Source organism: Stegostoma tigrinum, chromosome 3, assembly GCF_030684315.1.
Source record: "Stegostoma tigrinum isolate sSteTig4 chromosome 3, sSteTig4.hap1, whole genome shotgun sequence".
In the NCBI taxonomy this organism is placed as follows: domain Eukaryota; kingdom Metazoa; phylum Chordata; class Chondrichthyes; order Orectolobiformes; family Stegostomatidae; genus Stegostoma; species Stegostoma tigrinum.
Genome location: NC_081356.1, coordinates 114,755,322 through 114,780,700, shown reverse-complemented (window position 1 = coordinate 114,780,700; position 25,379 = coordinate 114,755,322). Strand labels below are relative to the sequence as shown.

The 25,379-nt window shown below is 43.3% G+C and overlaps 1 protein-coding gene across 3 annotated transcripts in view; it reads left to right on the top strand.

Moving 5' to 3' along the window:
* LOC125450660 (organic cation/carnitine transporter 2-like) overlaps nucleotides 1-25,379 on the top strand; it is a 137,114-nt gene that overhangs the window by 40,525 nt on the left and 71,210 nt on the right. For all 3 annotated transcript variants that reach the window (XM_048526680.2, XM_059644844.1, XM_059644845.1), the window contains exons 2-4: nucleotides 17,739-17,842; nucleotides 18,959-19,113; nucleotides 23,213-23,384. In XM_048526680.2, the coding sequence (XP_048382637.1) occupies nucleotides 17,739-17,842; nucleotides 18,959-19,113; nucleotides 23,213-23,384 (431 nt within the window). The remainder of the gene's footprint in view (nucleotides 1-17,738; nucleotides 17,843-18,958; nucleotides 19,114-23,212; nucleotides 23,385-25,379) is intronic.

Here is a 25,379-nt window from a genome sequence, read left to right as displayed (position 1 = left end):
AAGGCCAGCTGTAGTGCCTGTTTGAAATCTGCTGGGGCTTCAGCTGGTAGGCACTGCTGCATGGTTACATCATTAATCTCTAATACTAAACAGTTTCTCAGCATGTCATTCAGGATTAACACAAAATCACATGCCTCTGCCAGTCATTGTGACCTTATCAAAAAACCCAAATCAGACACCCCCAGTTCTCTAACAGCTAAATAAAACCGAAAGTGTCTCAGAATTCAAGGAGGTTTGGGGTCATAATATTCTTTAACCAATTCCATCGACTCTTGGAAATTTTTAGTGTCTGGTGCCTCTGGGAAAGCTAAGTCCCTTACCACTGAAAACACTGTAGTTCCACAAACAGTCAGAAGGATTACAAATTGCTTTTCATCTGCCCCAATGTCATTTGCCCAGAAAAAATGTTGCATTCTTTCCACATACTGGGCCCAATCATCGACAGCCAGGGTCAAACATGAGAATTTTCCCAAATGAAGGCATGATGCCGGAAATGCTTACCCCAACTCCAAGATGTTGCAAGCGAATATTCTTCAGGCACGTTGTGTTTTTTCCCGTCACCACTGAAATAACTGCACAGAGGCTGGCAGCCCATCACCAAGTCACCCCTTATTTACTTGTGCGCAGTACACTGGCTGTGGTCAGCCCGCTCGGAATCAGTCCCCTGGACTCAGGAGATTCTAAATCTCCTGGGACAACACAATGTGGAGCTGGAGGAACACAGCAGGTCAGGCAGCATCAGGGGAGGAGGAAAGCTGACATTTTGGGTCAGGACCCTTTTTCAGAAAGCAGTGATGAAAGGTCCCGATCTGAAGCGTCAACTTTCCCGCTCCTCTAATGCTGCCTGGCCTGCTGTGTTCCTCCAGCTCCACACTGTGCTATCTTTGACTCCAGCATTGGCAGTTCTTGCTATCTCTAAATCTCCTATCTGTATTTGTCAGCCAGGGTTCTCCTGAATGGCCTAGGTTAACAACCCCAATCAAGGACCTCATAGTCTGCTGTTCCAAAAGCTGCTATCATCTACGGTGTTGGCCCGCTCCGATCTGAAGCGAGAGATAGTGCTGACATATGATGCCTCCCCGTAAGGTATTGGGGTAGTGTTGGCTCACTGGTGGCCAAAGGGAAAGGCATGCTTGACAGCATATGCTTCTCGGACTTTGGCTGATGCTGAACCCAACTTATCCCAGATAGAGAAGGAAGGTTTGGTGATCATCTTTGGTGTGAGCAAGTTCCACCTGCACCTTTACAGATGAGAATTTGTCGCAGTAATAGATCACAAACCCCTGTTAGGGCTACTGAAGGAAGGTAAGGGACTGCTGCCCATAGCGTTCGGCCCTTATTCTCAGCGCGTACAATTATAAGTTAGAACACCATCCAGGAAGCCAAGTGACTAATGTGGATGACCTGACCTGCCTCCCACTGGCAGATACTCCACTGGTGGTGCCTCCCCTGGAACAGTCCATTTTGGTTTTAAACTTTCTGGTCACCTCTGACAATATCCGACTGTGGACACAAAAAGATCCTGCTCGAGCAAAATTAAAATTGCTGGCGGTAATGGCAGAGACAGAAAGGCCATCGCAACCAGCACTGAAACCTTTCCGGATTCAGCAGGACCAGATCACTGTGGAGGATGGCATGTTGGGAGCAGGAGAGATTGTCCCAAGTAAAGGTTGCCACCAGATGCAGTCCAGTACACACCGCCCGTGTCAGAGTCCAACTCAGAGGAACCATACCTGGGGTGAAAACACCACAGGAAAAGCTACAAGAGAAAGACTGGGCCTACATCCCTGGACTTAGGTGGGGAGGGAAGTGGTGATTGGGACCAGGTGGATCTTGTTGACTATGAGATCCTTGATTGGGGTTTTTAATGTTAGCCAATCAGGAAAGCTGAGCAATATTAACAGGGGATTTAGAATCTCCTCAGTCCAGGGAACTGACTCTGAGCTGCCTGGTCACAGTCAGTGTACAGGGCACTGTGCACGTGACTTGGTGATGTGTTGCTGGCCTGTGTGCAGTTTCAATTTTAAACCGAAACCGAAACCAAAATCAAAATCCAGACACAAAGGATGAGGGAGAAATACCCTATTCTCCTGTGGTGCCATATTTTAATTTGTTGAAGCAACTCCTTCGCTGCTCTGTATCAGGAACCTCTCCACGCTCACTTCTCCTTTTAAATCACTCTTGCCACTTCTGAGTCCTTCACAGCCTCAAGCAACTGCAAAGTAAGTGAGCACGAGAAAGCCAGCTTGAAGTCATAAAATGCAAGCTGCCTCCTCGAACCACTGCTGTTCACGTGCAGTAGGCAGACCCACAATGCTATTAGGGATGGAAATCCAGGATCTTGATGTAGTAACAGTGAAGAAATGGTGATATATTTCCAAGTCAGGATGGTGAGCAAGGGAGGGAAATCTGCCATCTTTACCTGGTATAGCCTACATGTGACTCCAGACCCACAGCAATGTGGTTGACTCTTAACCCTCTGGGCAATTAGGGATGGGCAATAAATGCTGCCTAGCCAGCGACTCCATCATCCCATAAATGAATAAAGAGGAAAAAAAAGTCAGGATGCTGAGTGGCTTGGAGGTGAACTGGCAGAAGATGGTGTTCTCATGTGTCTAATGCTCTTGTCCTTCCAAATGGAACTGGCTATGGGTTTGGACAGTGATGTCTAAGGATCTTTGGTGAATTTTTGCAGTATGTCTTCTAGATAGTACCGAGTACTGCTACTGAGTGGCGGTGGTGAAGGGAGTGGATGCTTGTGAATCCTAGCGTTTGATAAGCCACTATGTTCATTAATTGACTTAACAGAGTATTACTCAGAATTGGAGATAATGGGAACTGCAGATGCTGGAGAATTCCAAGATAATAAAATGTGAGGCTGGATGAACACAGCAGGCCAAGCAGCATCTCAGGAGCACAAAAGCTGACGTTTCGGGCCCGAAACGTCAGCTTTTGTGCTCCTGAGATGCTGCTTGGCCTGCTGTGTTCATCCAGCCTCACATTTTATTATCTTGGATTACTCAGAATTGAGCCGGTTTCCAGGCGCAGTATGCACGAGATCCATGTTCATCTCTGCTTGCAAAGTGAGCTGGTAGAATCTTGTAAGGTACGGGTGCCTCTGAGCTTCAGATTGGAGGGCTGACATGGTATGCAAGTTGGTCTGAGAGCAGGCATAATGGTGTATTGAGGCTGATAGCTTGCTGATGCCAAATTGCATTGACAAAGTGTCAAGAGGGATGGTGCCATGTCATATCCAATGATCCTGTTGTGAAGAAGCAGTGGCATAGTGCCCTAGGTAAGCAGTTGAATTGTTGCAGCCAGCAGATACTCACACTGACTTCTATGTCTGGGATTTGTCCCATATACTCCTCAGAGAAGGAGAAGAGAATTGAAAGTGAGGTATAAGTTGGATACTTTGGAACAGCAATGAGATGCAAATACATAGAGTTAGAATTAAAGGAGCTGCTCAATGATGAAACTCTGAAGTCAAAGTTCAGATGTAAAAAGGAAAATTGCAAAACTTTTTCTTGAAGTCAAGATGCTGGATTTTTTCATCATATTTCCCAACAACACTCACATTGCACCAGGGACATGAAACCTCTGATAACGTCACACAACATGATGAAGTGTTATTAACAGCGAGGAATAGGAAAGAGAATTTGTCTGTGCTATTTTAAAGCTCCCCAGGCTTTAGCTTAAAGACTGTAGCCAGCATTAGCAGCAGAAATATTGGATGGGTGCACATTTCTCCAAAAATAAACAGGAACTAGTTTCAACAAGATGGAACTGGAAATAAAATTATCCTAAAGTGGAAAGGACAGAGGGTTGCAGGTGAAATCACATAAAAATAAAACACTTCTAAATTAAGTTACTTCTCACATTGCTGATGTGCCAAGTGAAGAGTACAAATGATAGGCAGGAAAGAATTTGTTCATTTCAAAGCAGCCTATTGATGTGAAGAGCCTGAAGGTATATAGGGGTTATACAAGTGAACTAGCCTTGGAAGTCAAAACTAAAGGATAAAAACAAGCCCCCAGTGATAATCCAGAAAAGCTGCAAAAAGGGAATCATTTGTACTTGGTGACATTGCCAGAGGGTGCAAAAGAGTCAGTCAAGTGTACAACATCTCAAGAATGCTAAGATGCATGATGCAAGCAACTGGCACATACCAACTGTGAAAACTGAATGAAATGAAAGCTAATACGATAAACCTGCATCAAAGAGTGTTGCGTAGAATAACACCAAACCAAAGATGGACTCAGATGTAATCGCCTAACTTGTGCTGAGTTCAACTCAGGGTGAAATGAGGATTCAATAATTAGTTAAAATGATCCTGAACATTCTATTAATATTGGGAGAGGTTCTGGAAAGCTAGCCCCCATACTAATGTAATCTCATGAGCATTTATTAACTAATTATATGACTAGGTCGAGTGAGGTTTTGGAGATTCACATCAGGACCGTGATTGCATTGATAGAAGCCAATTCGACTACTTTTAAGCTGCTTGCATCTTGAGAGCTGTTTTACTGGTCATCACCTTTCATTCAACACCACTCTTGCCTATTTGATTATTACTAGTCTTTCTCCAGTGATAGCATCTTCTGAATTTGTGCCATTAACTTTGAGCTTTCCTGTGAGTAATTCTTTGCTTTCTCTTCCTTTTAATCTGCATTTTACACCTATGTGGCAAAATTTGAAGAGGTTGAGCCATTTTCCACATGTAGATTGCCAGCATCCAATTCTACCTCCGCAACACCTCTCTCAACTCATCCATTGTGTTGCCAGTGGCCCCAGTTTTCCTTATTTTACTCATTCACTGGACGAGGGCATCACTGGCTAGGACAGCACTTATTACCCATTCCTAGTTGCTCAGAGGGTGCCAGGAGTCAATCACATTGCTGTGGGTCTGGAGTCACATGTAGGCCAGACCAGGTAAGGATGGCGGATTCCTTCCTTAAATTACATTAGTGAACCAGATATTTCTTATCCCCTGGCAATTGGCAATGGTGCATGGTCATCATTAGACTCTTAGTTCCAAATATTTATTGAATTCAAATTCCACCAGCTGTGGAGTTGGGATCCAAACCCGGGACACCAGAACATTACCTGGGTCTCTGGATTAACAGTCCAGTGATAATACCACTCAGCCATTACCTTCCCCTCATTCCCCCCAGTTTCTCAATTCTATCTCAAATCCAGCTCCATACATCTTCCCAACCTCTTAGCTTCCCAGTCATCCCGACGTCTGCCTTTTCACTGACCTCAACTTCTAACTGTGTGCCATCTCCCGCCTTGACTACAACATTGCACTTATTTCTGAAACTCTAGTCTTGTATTACCTTGCTCTACCACCCCCTCCCTCACAATACTTCTGGCCTGCACTGTTGTAGCATTTTGTAGTCCTGTTGTAATTGTTTTCATTTATTCATTAAAAGGATGTGGGCACTGATCCCCAGGTCAATGTTTGTTGCCCATCACAGATTACCCAGAGGGTAGTTAAGAGTCAACCATTTTGCTGTCAGTCTGCAGTCATGTGTTGGCCATGCCAGGTAAGAATGGCAATTACCTTCCCTAAAGGACATTAGGGAGCTAGCTGGGTTTTTTTGATAATCAGCAATGGTTTCATGATCATCATTAGACTCTTAATTCCAGATTTTAATCAAATTCCAACTCCACCATCTCCCATGATAAGAAAGTGTGAAGCTGGATGAGCACAGCAGGCCAAACAGCATCTCAGGAGCACAAAAGCTGATGTTTCGAGCCTAGACCCAGGATTTGAAGCCAGGTACCCAAAGGTTATCTGGGCCTCGAGATTAATAATCTGGCATTAATACCACAAGGTCATCACCCCCATTACACCAGGGGATTAGATACTTCCAATAAGATGTTGGTGGGGTAGAGCTTCTGAGCCTGGGGCTTTTCTTTTTGTTTCTCTCATTTTTTCTCTTTTCTTGCTGTTTTCTCTTTGATTTTATTTTACTTACCTCTTGGCGGTGAGGTCAGTTGCAATGACAGAATCAACAATGTGAGTGAACCCAGCAGCATGGACTTGAGTGGGCCCAGCAGCACGGATTCAACTGGGCCCAGCGGCATGGATTCGACTGGGCCCAGTAGCATGGATTTTAGTAGGCCTGGCAGCATGAATTTGAGTGGGCCCAGCAGCGCGGATTCGAGTGGGCCTGGCAGCGCAGATTCGAGTGGGCCCAGCAGTGCAGATTCGAGTGGGCCCGGCAGTGCAGATTCGAGTGGGCCCAGCAGTGCAGATTCGAGTGGGCCTGGCAGCGCAGATTCGAGTGGGCCCAGCAGTGCAGATTCGAGTGGGCCCGGCAGCTTGGAATCGAGTGGACCCAGCAGAGTGGATTCGAGTGGGCCTGGCAGCGCAGATTCGAGTGGACCCAGCAGTGCGGATTCGTGGCAGCAGAGTTGGAGGTGAGTTTGGGTTCCCAATGGCTTTTGCATCATCAAGGCAGTCCTAGTGCCAACTCATGTCTGCTCCTGCAGAGGTGAGTTTAGGCCGGTGTGGTACCTGGTGACATTGGTGGCATCTTCAGTGAAGTCTCATAGGGGTGAGGATACCTGTGGAGGCAAGATGGCAACAAACAGCGGCAACTTACACTCCAGCAACAATGCCACAGTGAAGGCAGCTCATACCTGGACACCAGGCTCATAGGCCATGACAGGGCACATCACAGGAAGGACTGTAAAGTTGGACAATTTCTTCATCTCTACAATTTCCTGCCTCTATAGTCTATAGGCTTATTTTTCTTTGTTTTAAGATGGCACAGGAGAGTGGCGACAGTATCCAACACTTTTCATTGTATTTTGTAACAAGATACGCGTGACAAAATAAATAAATCAAATCAATAAATGAAATCAAGATGCTAATCTCTGCAGCAGTGAGTGGGAATCCCAAAGGCAGCCCAGGCCAAGGTTAGACATCTCCTAGGGGCTGGAGAGGAAGTTGGAGCAGGAGGAGAGAGATACAGTTACTGTCATTCATGCACCAACGAAATTGGCAGGATGAGAAAGGAGGGTCAGCCGCAAAAATTTGAACAGCTAGGAACTAAATTAGAAGCAGAACATTTTAGGTAATAACTATTACTTGAACCGTGGGCAAGCTCAGGCAGGATAGATCGAATAACGGAGTTAAAATGAGCTTAAATTTTTTTTGGGGTGGAATGGGTTTCAGTTCTTGGGACACTGACAACAGGATTCGGGTACAAGGGAGGACGGATCTCCTCTGATGCTGCTTGGCCTGCTGTATTCATCGAGCTCTACACCTTGTTACCTAGGGTAAAAAGGAACTGTTTTAGTGAGACAGACTTCATTGAAACTGGCGGGGTGTCGAGGGTGAATGAAGTAGCTATGGCTATAGAGACGACTTTAAACTAACTAGATAGGAGGTTTTAGGAAAGCGAAAAGATGGACTTAGTGAAAGGAAATGGCAGCACTGCGCTGCAGTGATTTGATAACAATATGCAGGGTGGTGCAGGAAGGGACAGTATAAATGTGGAAATCCAGGATCAAACAGGGTCAAAGCAGGTAAATGTTGCAAAAAGGCAAAACTAATGGATCTTTATTTGAATGCACATAGTATTCAGAACAAATGAATTAATGCCATAAATGACTTAAAGTGTATGATCTTATAGTCATTGTGGAGGTATGGTTGAAAAGAGATTAAATCTGGGAGATGCCTAATTAAATATTCACTGGTATGTGAATATTTTCAAGAGGACAGACTGGAAGGGAGGGGTGGAAGGATAGCCATGTTAGTATGAGATGGAATAATTACAATAGCAAGAAATGATATTGAATTTGAAGGTACAGAATCTGTACGTGTGGAAGTAAGAAAGAACAAAGGGAGCAGAGACAAATGGTTACAAAGTGTGGAGCTGGATGAACACAGCAGGCCAAGCAGCATCTCAGGAGCACAAAAGCTGACGCTTCGGGCCTAGACCCTTCATCAGAGAGGGGGATGGGGAGAGGGAACTGGAATAAATAGGGAGAGAGGGGGAGGCGGACCGAAGATGGAGAGAAAAGAAGATAGGTGGAGAGGAGAGTGTAGGTGAGGAGGTAGGGAGGGGATAGGTCAGTCCAGGGAAGATGGACAAGTCAAGGAGGTGGGATGAGGTGGTAGGTAGGAAATGGCGGTGCGGCTTGGGGTGGGAGGAAGGGATGGGTGAGAGGAAGAACAGGTTAGGGAGGCAGAGACAGGCTAGGCTGGTTTTGGGATGCAGTGGGGGGAGGGGAAGAACTGGGCTGGTTTTGAGATGCAGTGGGGGGAGGGGAAGAACTGGGCTGGTTTTGAGATGCAGTGGGGGAAGGGGAGATTTTGAAGCTTGTGAAGTCCACATTAATACCATTGGGCTGCAGGGTTCCCAAGCGGAATATGAGTTGCTGTTCCTGCAACCTTCGGGTGGCATCATTGTGGCACTGCAGGAGGCCCATGATGGACATGTCATCTGAGGAATGGGAGGGGGAGTTGAAATGGCTCGCGACTGGGAGGTGCAGTTGTTTGTTGCGAACCGAGCGGAGGTGTTCTGCAAAGCGGTCCCCAAGCCTCTGCTTGGTTTCCCCAATGTAGAGGAAGCCACACCGGGTGCAATGGATACAATATACCACATTGGCAGATGTGCACGTGAACATCCGCTTGATATGGCAGGTCATCTTGGGGCCTGGGATGGGGGTGAGGGAGGAGGTGTGGGGGCAAGTGTAGCACTTCCTGCGGTTGCAGGGGAAGGTGCCGGGTGTGGTGGGGTTGGAGGGGAGTGTGGAGTGGACAAGGGAGTCGCGGAGAGAGTGGTCTCTCTGGAAGGCAGACAAGGGTGGGGATGGAAAAATAGCTTGGGTTGTAGGGTCGGAATGTAGATGGCGGAAGTGTCGGAGGATGATACGTTGTATCCGGAGGTTGGTGGAGTGGTATGTGAGAACGAGGGGGATCCTCTGGGGACAGTTGTGGCAGGGACAGGGTGTGAGGGATGTGTTGCGGAAAATGCGGGAGACGCGGTCAAGGCCGTTCTTGACCACTGCGGGGGGAAAAGTTGCAGTCCTTGAAGAACTTGGACATCTGGGATGTGCGGGAGTGGAGTGCGAGAGACAAATGGTCATAGTCTATACGGTCTGTAACAGTAGCTGTACTGCAGGACAGATAATAAATCAGGAGATGTTGAGAGCATGTAAAAAAGGCAATTGATTAATCATGTGTGACTTTAATCTTCACGTGGATTGAGAAAATCAAATAGTAGACTAGCCACAAGGAATAATTCATGCATTTCGACTTTTGAATAGACCTCTTTTATGTTAGTGTTGATCTTTCTCTGCATCTTGTCAGCAGATGTAACATTGTACTCTACAGGCTGTTCTGTTACCCCAATACACTTGTATAGTCCGATCTGCCTGTAAGGCATTGGTGTACTGCCCTGCTTGTTTATATGCCTCGGTTTGCTGGGGTGGTTGGCATTCACTTCCAATTCTGTTGTTCAGTGATTTGTATATCGGGTCCAGTTCGATGTGTTTGTTGACGGAGTTTCGGTTGGAATGCCAGGCCTCCAGGAATTCCCTGGCATATTTCTGTTTGGCTTGTACTCTTATGGATGTGTTGTCCCAGTTGAATTCGTGTCCTTCTTTATCCACGTGTATTGAGGCCAGTGAGAATTGGTCATGCCTCGTTGCTAGTTGGTGGCTAGTTGGTGATCGTGTATCTGTATTGTCAGTTTTCTTCCAGTTTGGCCAACGTAATGTTTCTCACAGCCCTTGCATGGTAGTTTGTATATTATGTCAGTTTTATTGGTTGTGGGTATGGGATCCTTTATGTTCATCAGTAGCTGTCACAGTTTGATTGTTGGTTTGTGGGCTACTCTGATATCTAGAAATATGTACTTCAATCAACCAAAGTCAGCATGCCTTCATGAAGGTGAAATCACGCCTGACAATTTTATTCAAATTCTTTGATGATGTAACATGCAAGATACATAAAGGGGAACTGGTACAAAATTTCCAAAAGTTCGAAAAGATACTGCACTTTGGCTCATAATAAGTTAAGAGTTGGTATGTTGGTGCAGTATTTGAGCATGTATAGAGGGTTACATAACTAACAGAAGACAGACAGTTGTGATAAAGGTGTCTTTTTCAGTACGTCATCTAGTGGTATTCCATAGGGATCAGTTCTGGGGTTACAACAATATATTTATTAATGACTTGAATGAGGAAAGTAAATGCATTTTATCATCAGGTTTGCAAATGACAAATAGATGGGAAGGCAAATGGTGAGGATGAGATGTGAGGCCTACAGAGGGATATGGACAAGTTTAGGGGTAGGGCAATTTTAACACAGATGGAACATTATGTGGGGAAGTTATGCACTCTGTCTGGAAGAACAGAAAAGCTGAACCTTATTTATATGAAGATAGACTTCACAAAGCTACAGCATAGGTGAATTTGGGGGCTGTTGTGCATACCTTAAGCAGTTTTAGTCTTCTTCTTTAAGGAAAGTTATACTAGCATTGGAGACAGCACAGAGAAGGTTCATGAGGTTGATCCTGAATATGGAAGAGTTTCTTATGAGGAGAGGTTGAGTCGGTTGGGTTTGCATTCACTGGAACTTCAAAGAATAAGAAGTGATCTTATTAAAACATATAATATTCTGAGGGTGCTTGGTAAGGTATATGCTAAGAGCTTGTTTCTCCATGATGGAGAGTCTAGACCAGTGTGCATATTCTCAGAGTAAAATGTCACCCGGTTAGTACAAAGATGAGGAGGAATTTCTTCTCTCAGAGTGAATCTGCGCAATTCCTTACTGCAGACGACTGTAGAGGCTGTGTCGTTAAGTATACTCAAGGCCAAGACAGTCTGATTTATAATCATTAGCGGAATCGCGGATTACGGAGAAAAAGCGAAAAGGTGAAGTTGAGGATTATCAGACAAAACCATGATCTTATTAAGTGGTTGTACTTGTATGGTCTTTTGATGTTATGGTGAATTTCCATGGAGGCGAGCGTGTCAGATTAAGTATAAATATGGGGGCAGAGGTGGGGGTGGGGTAGCTGGAGCCCAGTGGGTAGGCACAGAGAAACTGGTGAATGACACATAGCAGTCTGCCTTATCTTGTATGCTTCACAATAGAGTTCCAGGGCAACCAGTATATTCATTTCCATATGTTACAGTTTTAACTGTGTTTTTCTCTCTGGGAGGCATAGTAAGAACCTAACTCCTATTGTTGACATCAACTTTTATTCAGATGAGACAAGGGATTGAGCTTCCACCCTGCTCCCATGAGGAAAATGTCCAATTTAAGCCTCAAATTGAAGAACCTGCTTTGCAGGCCTTGGGATATCCAGCAGCCTCAAGAGGGTCCTGGGAATGCACTCCAACATTAGCAAAAAGTATTCCTTAGACTTTAAGCCTCCCACCCACCTCATCAGAATCCCTTAAATAAACATGCACAATGTTCCTGACTGTCTGCTGCTTCTTGGAATTGTAACCCTACACACTACCAGATCAGATCCCACTAGGATTGATACTAAACCAGATCAAAACAATCTCTCACTCTAAGTGGGGACTCACCTGGTTCTGTAACCTCTTTCTAGGGGTGGGTCAGTGGTTAGCACTGCTGCTTCACAGTGCCAGGGAACCACTCTTGGGTAAGTATCTGTGTGGAGTTTGCGCATTCTCCCCATGTCTATGTGGATTTCCCTCCAAAGCACCACACCACCTGCATAAACTACCTTTAGTCGAGAAACTGAGTGTTTTTTAACAGTAAAGTTCAGACTTTAAGTCAGTTCTGTATAAACTTAGGAAAGTACATATTGAAAACTGAAAGAGGGAGATTGCGTTTAGCGAGAATGAGAAAGAGTGGAAAATGAAAGAGAGACAGATTGATAAAAGAGTAGCAGGGGATGTGTGTGCTGATGTTATTTGAATCGGAAAAATAAAACACCAGTTGCATTTTGAAGTCAACTAATTATATCATATGCCTTGTGTTCCAAGTCAGATGGTACAGCACAGAAATAGGCCTGAGCTGGTCGGCCTTGTAAGGAGTGAATCTCCTGCTGCCTATACTTAAGGAGCATAAGTAGGAATAGGATCAGTTTATGGATGGAGGGTCAAATGGTAGGGGAGGACACACAAGTCGAATGGGTAATTTTGGGAAGACATGGTAGCAGATCTGCATGTGAAGGTGTTAGGAAGCAGAGGAGTTAATGAGATCAGTGTGCAGGGACCATGAAGATAGCATGGGAGTTTAACACAGTTTATTGAAGATAAGCTGTATTTTCTTCGAGTCTTTCCAATAATTTCGAAGGAAAGATAAAAACAAGGAAATAATGTCATAGAGTGTTTTGCAATCAATAATATACTTCTTTGCAGCATAGCTTCTGTTGTAATGTAGGAAATGCAACAGCTAATTAGCAACACAGCAAAATGTTACAACAGCAATGTGACAATGAGAACATAATCTGTTTCTGTGATGTTGATTTAAGAATTAGTATTAACAAGACACCAGGGATAATTGTCGCAGTCTTCTTTAAAATGATGTGATGGGATGTTTTGCAGCATTGTGTGTGTACCTATACCAAATGGACTGCAGCATTCAAGACGGCAGCTCACCACCGCCTCCTACAGGGCATTTATGGATAGGCAAAAAATGCTGGCTCAGTTTCTGTCTGCTTGTGCTATCTAGTAATAAAAGGCAAACGAATCTCAACTTTGAACCAGAGATAGTAGGAACTGCCGATGCTGGAGAATCTGAGATAACAAGGTGTAGAGCTGGATGAACACAGCAGGCCAAGCAGCATCAGAAGAGCAGGAAAGGTGATGTCTTGGGTTTGAACCCTTCTTCAGAAATACGAGAGGGGAAGGGAATTCTGAAATAAATAAAGAAAATGGAGGGGGGGTAGATGGAAGATGATTCATATTCCATCCGCCTTCCCCTCTCTCTATTTATTTCAGAAGCCCCTTCCCCTCCCCCATTTCTGAAGAAGAGTCTAGGCCCGAAACGTTAGTGCGGCCTCATTTGGAATATTGCGTGCAGTTCTGGTCGCTCCATTACAGGAAGGATGTGCAAGCATTGGAAAAGGTGCAGAGGAGATTTACCAGGATGTTGCCTGGCCTGGAGCACAGGCCCTATGAAGAAAGGCTGAGGGACTTGGGTCTGTTCTAAGTGGAGAGAAGGAGGTTGAGAGGGGATTTAATAGAGACATACAAGATGATCAGAAGACTAGATAGGGTGGACAGTGAGAGTCTTTTTCCGAGGATGATGACTTCAGCTTGTACAAGGGGGCATAGCTACAAATTGAGGGGTAATAGATTTAAGACAGATGTCAGAGGCAGGTTCTTTACTCAGAGAGTGGTAAGGGCATGGAATGCCCTGCCTGCCAATGTAGTTAACTCAGCCACATTAGGGGCATTTAAACAGTCCTTGGATAAGCATATGGATAATGATGGGATAGTGTAGGGGGAGGGGCTTAGATTAGTTCACAGGTCGGCGCAACCTCGTGGGCCGAAGGGCCTGTTCTGCGCTGTCTTGTTCTATGTTCTATATTCTATGTTCCTGCTCCTCTGATGCTGCTTGATCTGCTGTGTTCATCCAGCTCTACACCTTGTTATCTCAACTTTTAACCAAACGGCTGAAGCCAGATTCTACATTTTCTTTTTTCCTACTGAGGTAACCATGAAGAGTTCTCCTTCTTTACCTCACCTGAGGTATAGTGACCCTCAGATTAAACCAACAGTCTTGATCTCTCTCTAATAACACATCAGTCCTATGGTCTGGTGAGACTGTGGTGGCTTTACCTTTAGGGTTTCACTAATAAAGCTTGCATTTGTTACCAATTCCAAATGACTTGGGATCTGAGTGCCTCGATAGGCCATTATGCAAAGTATTTAAGAGTCAATCCCACTATGTCGAGCTGAAGTCACATATCAATCTCTAACTAATATATTAGGACCATTGTTCCTGCCTTGAATGATCCTCTTTTCTGAAAAATGGAGACACCATCTATGTACCAAAGTTCCAGTTTTCTTGGTTTATTTGTGAGTTTCTTATGAAGTCAGCTTAAGTGGATTTTAAAACACACTCTCTGTCCTTCTGTTGCTGGAGCAGAAAATTTAACCTGCTGTAATATTTCAGCTCACTGATTTCTGGTTAGTTCCGAGTTTTAACTGCACACAAGGGGCAGCGCTCCAGGCGTTATTATATCGAACAGCGAATTCAACAGTTGGGAGAAGGGTTATGTCAGACTCTGGCATCAATGTTCAGTGCACACATATTTGGACTGAGCCAAAGTATTTTGTGTGTTTGGCATGAACATGAGAATCTGGCTTAGTTCCAAGAAGCCTTTGTGAAAATGCTTCGGTTACAATCTTGTAGAGAATTCACAAACTGGCCATATTCCTCTGATGAAATGAAGGGTAGATTCCGTTCATTCTTCACAAGACTTTGGCCTGTAAATTATTGGAATGTAAGAGATATGATTTCTCTGTGGTCTGCCAAGCAAAACAACAAAATATTTAATCACTGTTTCGATGCAAGACTGGCAACTAGAGCTTCCAACTTTTCTTTCTCCTGCAGTTTTAACATTGAGCCATAGAGCTGTACAGCATGGAAACAGATCCTTTGGTACAACTCACCCATACCGACTGGATATCCTAAATTAATCTAGTCTCATTTGCCAACATTTGGCCCATATCCCTCTAAACCCTTCCTATTCATGTACAAATCCAAGTGCCTTTTAAATGGTATAATTATATCAGCGTCCATCACCTTCCCTGGCAGTTTATTCCATAAATGCACCATCCCTTACATGAAAATGTTGCCCCTTAGGTCCCTTTTAAATCTTTCCCCTCTCACCTTAAATATATGCCCCTTGGTTTTGGACACTTCCACCCTGGGGAAAGACCTTGACTCTATCCATGATCTCATGATTTTATAAACCTAAATAAGGTCATCCCACAGCCTCTAACACTCCAGGGAAAACAGCCCCACCCTATTCAGCATCTCCTTATAGCTAAAACCCTCATCCCCAGCAACATCCTGGTAAATCTTGTCTGAGCCTTTTCAAGTTTCACAACATCTTTCTTAGAGCAGGGTATGAGGTCGAATTTTCGACTTTTAAGGAATTCATTTATGGGATGCGGGTGTCGCTGGCTGGGCCTACATTTAGACCATAAGACCATAAGACATAGGAGTGGGAGTAAGGCCATTCGGCCCATCAAGTCCACTCCGCCATTTAAATCATGGCTGATGGGCATTTCAACCCCAATTCCCTGCAGTCTCCCCGTAGCCCTTGATTCCTTTTAAGATCAAGAATTTGTTGATCTCTGCCTTGAAGGCATCCAACGTCCCGGCCTCCACTGCACTCTGCGGCAATGAATTCCACATTTGTTTCTCATCCATTGAATAGGTTCTGGTGATTTGCCTTCTTGAGCCTCAGCAGTCCATGTGCTGTATTTAGATCCACAGCTGTTAAGGAGGGTATCTAGGATGTTGAACCAGTAAAACTGAAAGGATAATGATATATTTCTAAGTCAGGATGTTGAGTGGCTTGAAGAGAAACTTGCAGGTCCTGGATTGCCCATAGATCTGATACCCTTGTCCTTCCAAATGGAAATGGTCATGGGTTTGAAAGGTGCTGGCTAAGGAGACAGGAGGTTGTACATTGCGTTGGAGCACGCTTCTGCTGCTACTGATCACCCACAGAACCTCAAAGATGCCCAGTCATTGCTAGATCTATTCCAAGTCTATCCCATGTAACACAATGAAGACAGGACAAAGTCTCAACATGGACTGTGAGGTAGTCAAATCTACTGATACCATCATGGACAGATGTATGGACATGTGCTTGTACAGGATTTTTGGCTATGATAACAGAGTGAAAGCTAAGAACTGAGAGGAATCCATGCTTTTAGATCCTGAACAAAATTGCTTGGTGTTTAATGTTAACTTTTGAGTGCAGGCCTGTGAAAAATTATATCTGTTTGGTGACACTCAATTCTGCTTTATGAGGTGGAAAGCTAAAGGGTGGAAATTGCAAAACTTATAATCAAAATAGTGGCAGGTAAAGGCAGAAAGTTGTTTGGGTGAAATCAGACTTGGAACATGGAAAGTGAGTTTTAAAAGGAGAGAGAGATTTGAGATAAAGCAGTAGCTTGTGAGGACAAAGGAATCAATGTTGGATTTTTGCGAAAGAGTACTGGTCAAATTTTAAAAGCGAGAGTAACAGCACTTCAACAGAGAAAACTGTTTACAATGTCAGTGAGTGCAGGAGTCAGGAAGGTGCTACGAGTAGGTCAGAAGTTTAGTGGTTAAAGATATTGTAGGCTACCACAGAATCATTGAATGCCTAGAGTGTGGAAGCAGGCCATTTGGCCCATTGTGTCCACATACCAAGCCTCTGAAGTGCATCCACCATGTCTCACCCTCCTACTCTATCCCTATAACCCTGCATTTCCCATGGCTAGCTTGCACATCCCTGGACACTATGGACAATTTAGCATGGCCAATCCACCTAGCCTGCCCATCTTTGGACTGTGGGACCATCACAAAGGCTTACAGCAATTTCACAATAAATTCTCATTACCTCTATGTAACTGCAGATTGGCTATAAGTACAGTGATATCACATGCAGACAGAGAAACCAACTGTCATGATGAAGAGATACCAAGGTGTACAGCTGGATGAACACAGCAGGCCAAGCAGCATCAGAGGAGCAGGTAAGGGTCTAGGCCTGAAAGAGTCCAGGCCCGAAACATCAGCTTTCCCGCTCCTCTGATGCTGCTTGGCCTGCTGTGTTCATCTAGCTCTATGCCTTGTTATCGCAGATTCTCCAGCATCTGCAGTTCCAACTATCTCTATCATGGTGAAGAACTGCTTTCACTAGCCAAAGAGAGACGAGAAGTCTCAAACTGAAGATTCACTTGCGTTGTCAAGGTAAACAAGACTGTAGGCCCAGTGCTGTTATTAGAAGTGTTAGGTAGTTGTCTCTACCAGCACAGACTTGATGGGCTGAAGGGCCTTTGTCTGTGCTGTAAACTCTATGACTCCAGGGATTCTATAATGACCAAAGTATCTAAAGGTGTATAACAAGATGTAAAGCTGGATGAACACAGCAGGCCAAGCGGCATCTTAAGAGCAGGAAAGTTGACATTTGTGTCTTTGGCGTTCAGAATGTCAAGCAAATAGTCATTGAAGCAGTGTCTGGGTGCTGAACAAGAAAGTGGTTCTTAGATATTAAAAAAAAGTCACTACAGGCAGTAACTGTGTTGCAAACAGGTTCTGTTCTGGGGTCTGCTCACAAGTTAAATTGTACCCAATTTAATGTACATTAAGTTACATGACATTAACATCCAATAATACAATGCAGGACACTGGAAAGCAATAGTTCATAAGGATGGGAAATGTTCATATGTCAGGTCTTTAAAATTACAACCATGTAAACACCAGCATTTGTAAGTTGAGTGTTTGTAAATTGGGGAATCCCTGTGGAGTGCATTAAAGGTGCTGTTACATTCAAATGAAGTGTTCCCACTTGAGTATGGTATCAGAGGTCTGTTGAAAGCTGAATGAAACCTTGTAAACTGGAGAAACGTTGAACTTTTATACAAGCTTTTAAACAGAAGCAAAGCTTTCCTTATAAGATTTACAAGAATTTTATTCTAATGATATTTTTTAAAGGAGTGTTTTCTTTTTCGACAGGAGATTTAGTATTTGAATGATTATAATTATTTATTTCTCTTTCTTGCAGTGGGATCTAGTTTGCGAGAACAATTGGAAAGGTCCCTTTACCATGTCAGTGACTTTTCTGGGAATGACGAGTGGTGCTTTCATCTCTGGACACATTTCAGACAGGTACAGCTGTAATCCTGTCATTCAGTTTAAACAGAAGGTATTCTGACTATAGGTCATTGTACGAGGTAATCTGGTGGGAATGTAAATACAGCTGACTATTTGTTCATGCTCACATCAGTAGTGTCCTGTACACAGGGAGTTTTGACTTGTTAATCTTTGATGTCGGAATAAAAGGGCAACCTGCATAACTTGGACATTACAAGTTTTTGAAAGCAGATGGCAGCAGCATAGTTTCCACACAAAGGAAATTTAAATTTGCAGGTTCCAATTCAGTTCAGGCACATTTCACTAATCTGGGCTATTCTTCACCTTAAACCATTCAGAATAATCAGAATTTTGGTCAAACTCCATTTGTATTTTTACTCCATTTGTATCATGAGACATGCTTTGGTCTGAATTGGTAATACATGCCTCAGTCAGGATTCCAACTTCTGAGCGTATCAGCAATTCTAACCTCTAACCTGCCTAATGCTCCAGCCTTTGACCGCTGGCGTAAAATGGAAAGTACTCAGGCATACGTGGAGGGAGAAATGGAGGTAGCGGGCTTCTATTTACAAGACAGGCATATTGCTCACCACGCAGTAGAAAATTTGGACATTTGAAAAGACAATACCCTGAGGCAAGGCTCAAATGAGGTGACAGTGTAATTTCTGGCCTGCAGAGGCAGAACTCAGGGGAAATGTGACCTAGTGGTAACACTAATGCTCTGGGAACATTGGCTCAAATCCCCTCATGCTAGCTGGTGGATTTTAATCCCAAAACCCTGAGTCCTTTGATAAAAATTAGTTCACCAATGCCCTTCAGGAAAGAAATTCACCATCTTTGCCTGATTTATGTGTGACTTCAATCTACGGTAATGTGTTTAACTCCTAATTGCCTTTCATATGGCCTAGAAATCTACTCAGCTCAAGGACAAATAGAGATAAACAACTAACTGCTGGCTGTGTTAGTGACACCTATTTCCCACAAAAGAATGTCAGCCAAACTGTTCTGATCAAAATAGAGAAGGTTATGAATGGTTGGGGTAGGGTAATTCTTAAAATTAAGTATGTAGAAATACAAAATGAAACAAACCATGTGAGTAACTGAACTTACATATTTTCCTGCTTTTCAAAGGTATGGGAGAAAAGTCGTTCTCTTTGGAGCTATGATAATACAAACGGCCTTGAGCTTCGTTCAAGTGATCTCCTGGAGTTGGGAGGTGTTCTGCATATTGTGCTTTTTTATTGGGTTTGGAGATATCTCAAATTATGTAGCTGCATTTGTCCTTGGTGAGTTATTTTCAGTCTATATTGTACTATTCTGAAAAACTGTCAGATCTGTAGTTCATCAGAATCTTAGTACAATTTAATAAATTTAGTTCTTTATGAATATTTTTAATTTACTTTTTCAATGTTTTGAAAGTAAAATCTTGACAGATTTAACAAAAAAGATTCATTTGAATTCTCCTATGCATATTTTTTTAAAGGAAAGGATACTTAGTAATATTTCTGTGGTAGACCTAGCATGTAAGATGACTCCTTTTTAAGGTGCTAAAATGCATGTTTAATCTTAGACTAGCATATAGGTCAATAGCAGTTAGTGCATGTACATTTAAGGCTATACATGCATTTGGAGATGATGATCTCAATTCTTCAGCACAGAACTTCATGTTTAGCATTGTGCTCAGCTTATGTCCAAGTGACACAAACTGTGTTGTTGAGAAGTTGTAGAGATGTTTACACCAGGATTACACAGAGAAGACAAAGCATAGTAACTGTTAAACAGAGCTGAGTTTTCATGTGTGAAGAATGAAATGTAGAAAGCTGGTTTCAAGCTCAAATTTTTGACACCTGCTAACTCATCAAATGGTTGTACTGCAGTGTGGCAGTCTGTTGTTAGTGAAAAATTGGCATGAAAAGCTGGTTCAGAGATAGCAGGAACTGCCGATGCTGGAGAATCTGAGATAACAAGGTGAGGAGCAGGATGAACACAGCAGGCCAAGCAGCATCAGAGGAGCAGGAAAGCTGACGTTTCGGATCTGTGCTGGCAAACTGCCTGAAAAATATGCCCAAGACAAAAGGCACCAACAGAACAGGGAACTCCCAATGGCCTGATTTCGAGACAGAGTGCTCAAAAATAGATGTGGGTGTGACTGTCTGAGCCAGCATTTATTGCCCAGGCAGTGACACCCACATCCCATGAGTGAATATTACAATTAAAACCATTATTTACAAATGCAATACATCAATACTTGCTAAGCTATTCCAAAATGTGGATCAAGCAAAACTCTCAAAACAACAGTTAGTTGATGCAGAGATAATGGGAACTGCAGATGCTGGAGATTCCAAGATAATAAAATGTGAGGCTGGATGAACACAGCAGGCCAAGCAGCATCTCAGGAGCACAAAAGCTGACGTTTCGGGCCATCCACAAACATTCACTCCCGCCACAATTGACATTCAGTGACAGCGGTGTGTACTTTGCATTATCTTCAAGCTGCATTGCAGAAATTCACTGAGGCTCCTTAGACAGCACGAACAAAACCCATGACCACTTCCATCTAGAAGGACAGGGCAGCAGATACACAGGAGCACCACCACCTGCAAATTCCCCTCCACTCTAATCACCATCCCAACTTGGAAATATATCATTTTTCCTTCATTGTTGCTTGATCAAATCCTGGAATTCCCTCTCTAAGGGCTTGGTGGATTTACCCATAGCACATGGACTGTAGTGGTTCAAAGGCAGCTCATCACCACCTTCTCAAGGGCAGCTAAAGACAGGCAATAAATGCTGGCCCAGGCAGTGACACCCACATGCCCAAACTGAATATTAAAAATAAAACCATAATCACAAAAATGATGCATCAATGCCTGCTTAAACGTTCTGGTGTGAGTTAAGCAAAAAATTTATTTCAGCAGCTTGTTAGTGTAGCCACTTTGTGGAAAAAAAAGGTGCCTAGAGTCTGCAAAATTTTTCATGCTGCTGAAAGAGTTTGATGCCATTTTATCCTGCTATATGTAAATCAACAGTCTCCAGTAGCCGAGATAACTCAGTGTGAAGCTGGATGAACACAGCAGGCCAAGCAGCATCAGAGGAGCATGAAAGCTTGACGTTTTGTGTCAAGACCCTTCTTCAAAAAAAATCTGAAGAAGAGTCTTGACCCGAAACGTCAAGCTTTCCTCCTTCTCTAATGCTGCTTGGCCCGCTGTGCTCATCCAGCTTCACACCATTTTATCTCAGATTCTCCAGCATCGGCAGTTCCTACTATCTCAGTACAAAGTAGCTCTTTAAATTCTGTGTTAGGTAATTTATACTTGCAGATAATTTGCACAATTTTCTCCTTGGTCACTCATAGTAAAAACAACATATTTCCAAAACACTTCTAAATTGTATACCTGATTTTAAATGCTCTTGTATACCACAACATCATTAACGTTAAGAGTGTCAGAGCAGTAAGACACTGAACTAAGATAAACATATGGCATGGGTAAGCATTAGGTGACCATCATGTGACAGGATGTCATGTGACTGAATGTTGATCAAATGCCACATCTCCAGGAATTCATCCAATTAGTGTTAGCAACTTGAATTAGGATCCTTTGGAAAAAGTGACAAGAACCAATAACACAGAGGTAGGCACATTACCACTGCACTACAAGTGCCTCCTGACCATTATTTTAAGTGAGGCAATGAGTAGGCTATGCACGTAATGCAATTGAGACTCTGAAGTAGGAAATTTGTACCCAGTTAAGGGCCTGATTCTGTTCCAGTGGCAGAAAGATCCAGCATGTAGCCTGAGAGGTTTAATTCTCCAGGCTGCTATTCAGTAAAGCAGAGGAATGGCTCATTTTCAGGCTAACCATGTCACACATAGGTTTCCTGGGTTCTTGAAATCACATATCCAGCCCCTCCCCTGCCCTGTCCAGTGTTTTGCCCCAACTCTCCCTAACAAGGGACCTCTCAATCTGGCTTCAGAGGGATTTGGTCTTAGCTTAATATCTGTACTCCTGTAGTGCCAGCTGTACTCCTACTCCTGTGGTGCCAGCTGTATGCCTATTCCTGTAGTGCCAGCTCTTGTTTGACTGTGTGAGTGAGCAGAGCTGTTGCTCCCCACTTGGCCAGCAGTTTCAGCAGACAAAGGGAAGCACTGCCTCCTATTAGTTAAAGGGCTACCACTTGAAACATGAAAGCAGTGAAAGCAAATAGACTTTGTTGAGGTTGGCTTGTGTCTCATATTTCCAAAGGGGTCGAGGGGCCCATCCTCAGCATATAATGTTGACCATTATCCTGAGGCTCAAACAGGCAACTGTAAAGAAATCTTTCATAGCAAACTGTGAAATTTGCCTGTGTTTGGTGAAAATGGATAGTGGGATGACTTTCAGGGATATAGTGTACTGAAGGCCCTTGGACCCAACTCTCACAAACATTAAGATTGATGCGATGAAATCAATGACGTAATCTGGAAATTACAGGGGAAGAAACATGGTGTCTGCAGAGTTTTTCTCAATGACAATTTATTGCTGTCCACGCACAATACCTATGTAACATCCGCAAGATTCTGCCGTGCAAGCTCAGAGAGATATAAGACACTGGACTGAACTGGAAAACAGATGAACGTTAGTCATTCGCATTCTGCGATGTCTGCTATGATGCTCTGAATTCTGTCTATGGTTCCCAGTCTACTGGTTCATCACCAGTCCTGGATGTCAATGGGTCAGCACTGCTCACAACGAAAGCCCATACTCTAGAAAGTTGTGATGTGAAGGAGTTGATATTGGACTTGGGTGGACAAAGGCAGAAATCACACCACACCAGGTTATAGGCCAACACATTTATTTGAAATCACAAGCTTTGGGAGCGCTGCTCCTTCATCAGGTGGAGAACTCCCATGCTGTTAGAGATGACGAATGCAATTACACTCCTATCCAGGAGTAGGTGCTGTCTTAGCAGAAGCTTACAAGCCTGGAGGTCAGTGCCTGGCCAAGAGGCTGACTAAAATTTTTCAGTTTGTGAGGGAGCAACAAAACATCCTGCTAGAATACAAAGGTATCTCCATTAGCCACCTGTACAAGCAGAAAAATATTCTCCAATTTTGCCACATAGAACATAATTTTACCGCTGCTTGCAAATTCACTGGGGGTTTCCTTCAAAGCTGCTTAGTGCAACATTTATGAAAATTAATTCATGAGCTATGGGCACAGTCATTATAATTGTGAGTATTGTGAGTAAAATTGTGTTTTGAAGTTGGATTTCTGGAACTTCAACATATGCATTTGCAATAAATAATCATCGTTTTGAATGTTGATTCAACATTCAAATTTAATTTAAATGTTATTAAATGATTTAGCAACTAATTTAAATGATTTTCTTTCCTTCACTGACCAGGAACTGAACTCCTTGGCAAAGCTGAGAGGACTGCTTACTCAACACTTGGTGTTTGTATGTTTTATGCAGTAGGCTACATTATTCTGCCAGGCTTTGCATATTATATCCGGAATTGGAGGATGTTACTGCTAGCTTTGACCATCCCAGAGGTTCTGTATCTTCCTTTCTGGTGGTGAGTTACTTATATTTAGCTGTTATGAATAGTAACAACTTATATACCTATCGCATAACTTTTAATTCCACAAAACATCCCAAGATAGAAAAAAAAGGAACGTTATGAAGCAAAATATGACGCTAACCAGATATGTTTATATTGACACAGATAAATCTGGTCAAAGAGGTAGGTTTTAAAGATGATGTAAAGGAGGAAAGTGAGGTAAAGAGACAAAGAGACAAAGAGGTTTGGAAAGCATTGGGAGACTATCTGTAGTGCTTCTGGCCTGTGCAGAAATGAGAATTTTAAAATTTTAAGACATTTTTAAGCTCAAACAGGAGCCAATGTGGTGACAGGACTTGGTGTGAGAGAGGTATAGAATATTGGATGAAAGTAAGATTGTGTCATTTGGAAGGTGGGAATTGGACAAACAGTATATTGCAGTGACCATGGCTAGAGATAACAAAAGTAGATGGGGTTGGAGCAGAGATGGAATCCGGTGATTTTTATGAAATGGGAGCCTTGGTGATGGTGCACACGTATACTTGATGGCTCACTAAGGGATCCCCAAGATAGTGAACAAACTTCTTCCCCCTTAGACAGTTGCTGAGGAGAAGAATGATGTTACTAGCTATAGAATGGAGTTTATGCCAGGGTCCAAAGACGATGTCTTCAGACTTCTTGATTTATTTGTTAATGGTTCACAGGATGTGATAAGACTAGCACTTGCCATTGTGTCTCTAGAAGGCTTTCTCAAATAAATTCATCTTAACTGTGTTTCACCACTAGAGGCACTGGGACTAATCCCAAGGGGAGGGCTGGTAGATGATGGCTAAGCAGAGCAGGAGGGTATCATTCTAATCAGAACAAGCCCTCAGGAGTGCTGAGGAACCAGAAGAACTGTTGATTCCTTGTGAAATTTATTGGTGGACATTGTTGGTTTGCATCTGTGGCTAGAAGATCTGAATAAGGCATTTCCTTCTCCTCTGAATTGCCAACCTCAGGAACATACTCGGGGACCCAAGACTATTTCAGGAAGCCACAATGGATGTTTGAAAATTGCCCGTCTTAATCGGATGATCAGCAAATTTCAAGTGGCTTAGATAATGTGAAACTTCAGCAGTAGAATGGAATGTTCCGACTCCTGTGATTTGCTCTTGACCTGGCACATCTGCAGGAGGACAAAAATATAGATTTGAGAGGGCTGCTGTATAGTAAAGTTTACATATTTTCCAGTAGTAGGAACAGCATGAGGGAATGCAATCGAGAAAATCTGAATGCCTGACAAACCTGTAGCTTGGCACCTTGCCGTCTGCTTACTCTCTTGATGCATTCCACTGAGCACGGTGGCTCATGTTTGTGCATTCTCCCGATGTCTGTGTGGGTTTCCTCTGGGTGCTCCAGTTTCCTCCCACAGCCCAAAGGTGTGCACACTAGTTGGATTGGCCATGCTAAATTGCCCATAGTGTTCAGGGATGTGTAGATTAGGTGGATTAAAGGGAATGGGTCTGGGTGGGATACTCCAAGGGTCGGTGTGGACCTGTTGCGCCGAAGGGCCTGTTTCCACTTTGTAGAGATTCTATGATCTTTAGCTTTCACCATTTCTGTGTTGGAATGACATAGCAGAGATTGGACGATCCAACATCTGTGGCCAGGCCTACTTTTTCTGCTAGTTTCTGTTGGCTTTTTCTGTCAAGGAATGCAGGCTATAGGAATGTTGTTACAGATAGGATATGATTGTTTTGGAAGTGAAAAAGTTTCAGGAATGAAGAGGATAGCTTATGAGGAGTGGTTAGATAGTTTGGGCCAGTACCATTGGAATTTAGAAGAATGAGAGATAATGAGAACTTTTTTCTGTCAGAGAGTTGTTAGTCTGTATAGCTGTTTTGCGCAGAAAGCATTGGAGACTGAAGTTTGAATATTTTTGAAGATTTTGGGTAGACAGGAATTTACTGGATTACATTAAGATCAGTTATCTTGAATGGCAGGGATGACTGAAAGGTTGAATGGCCA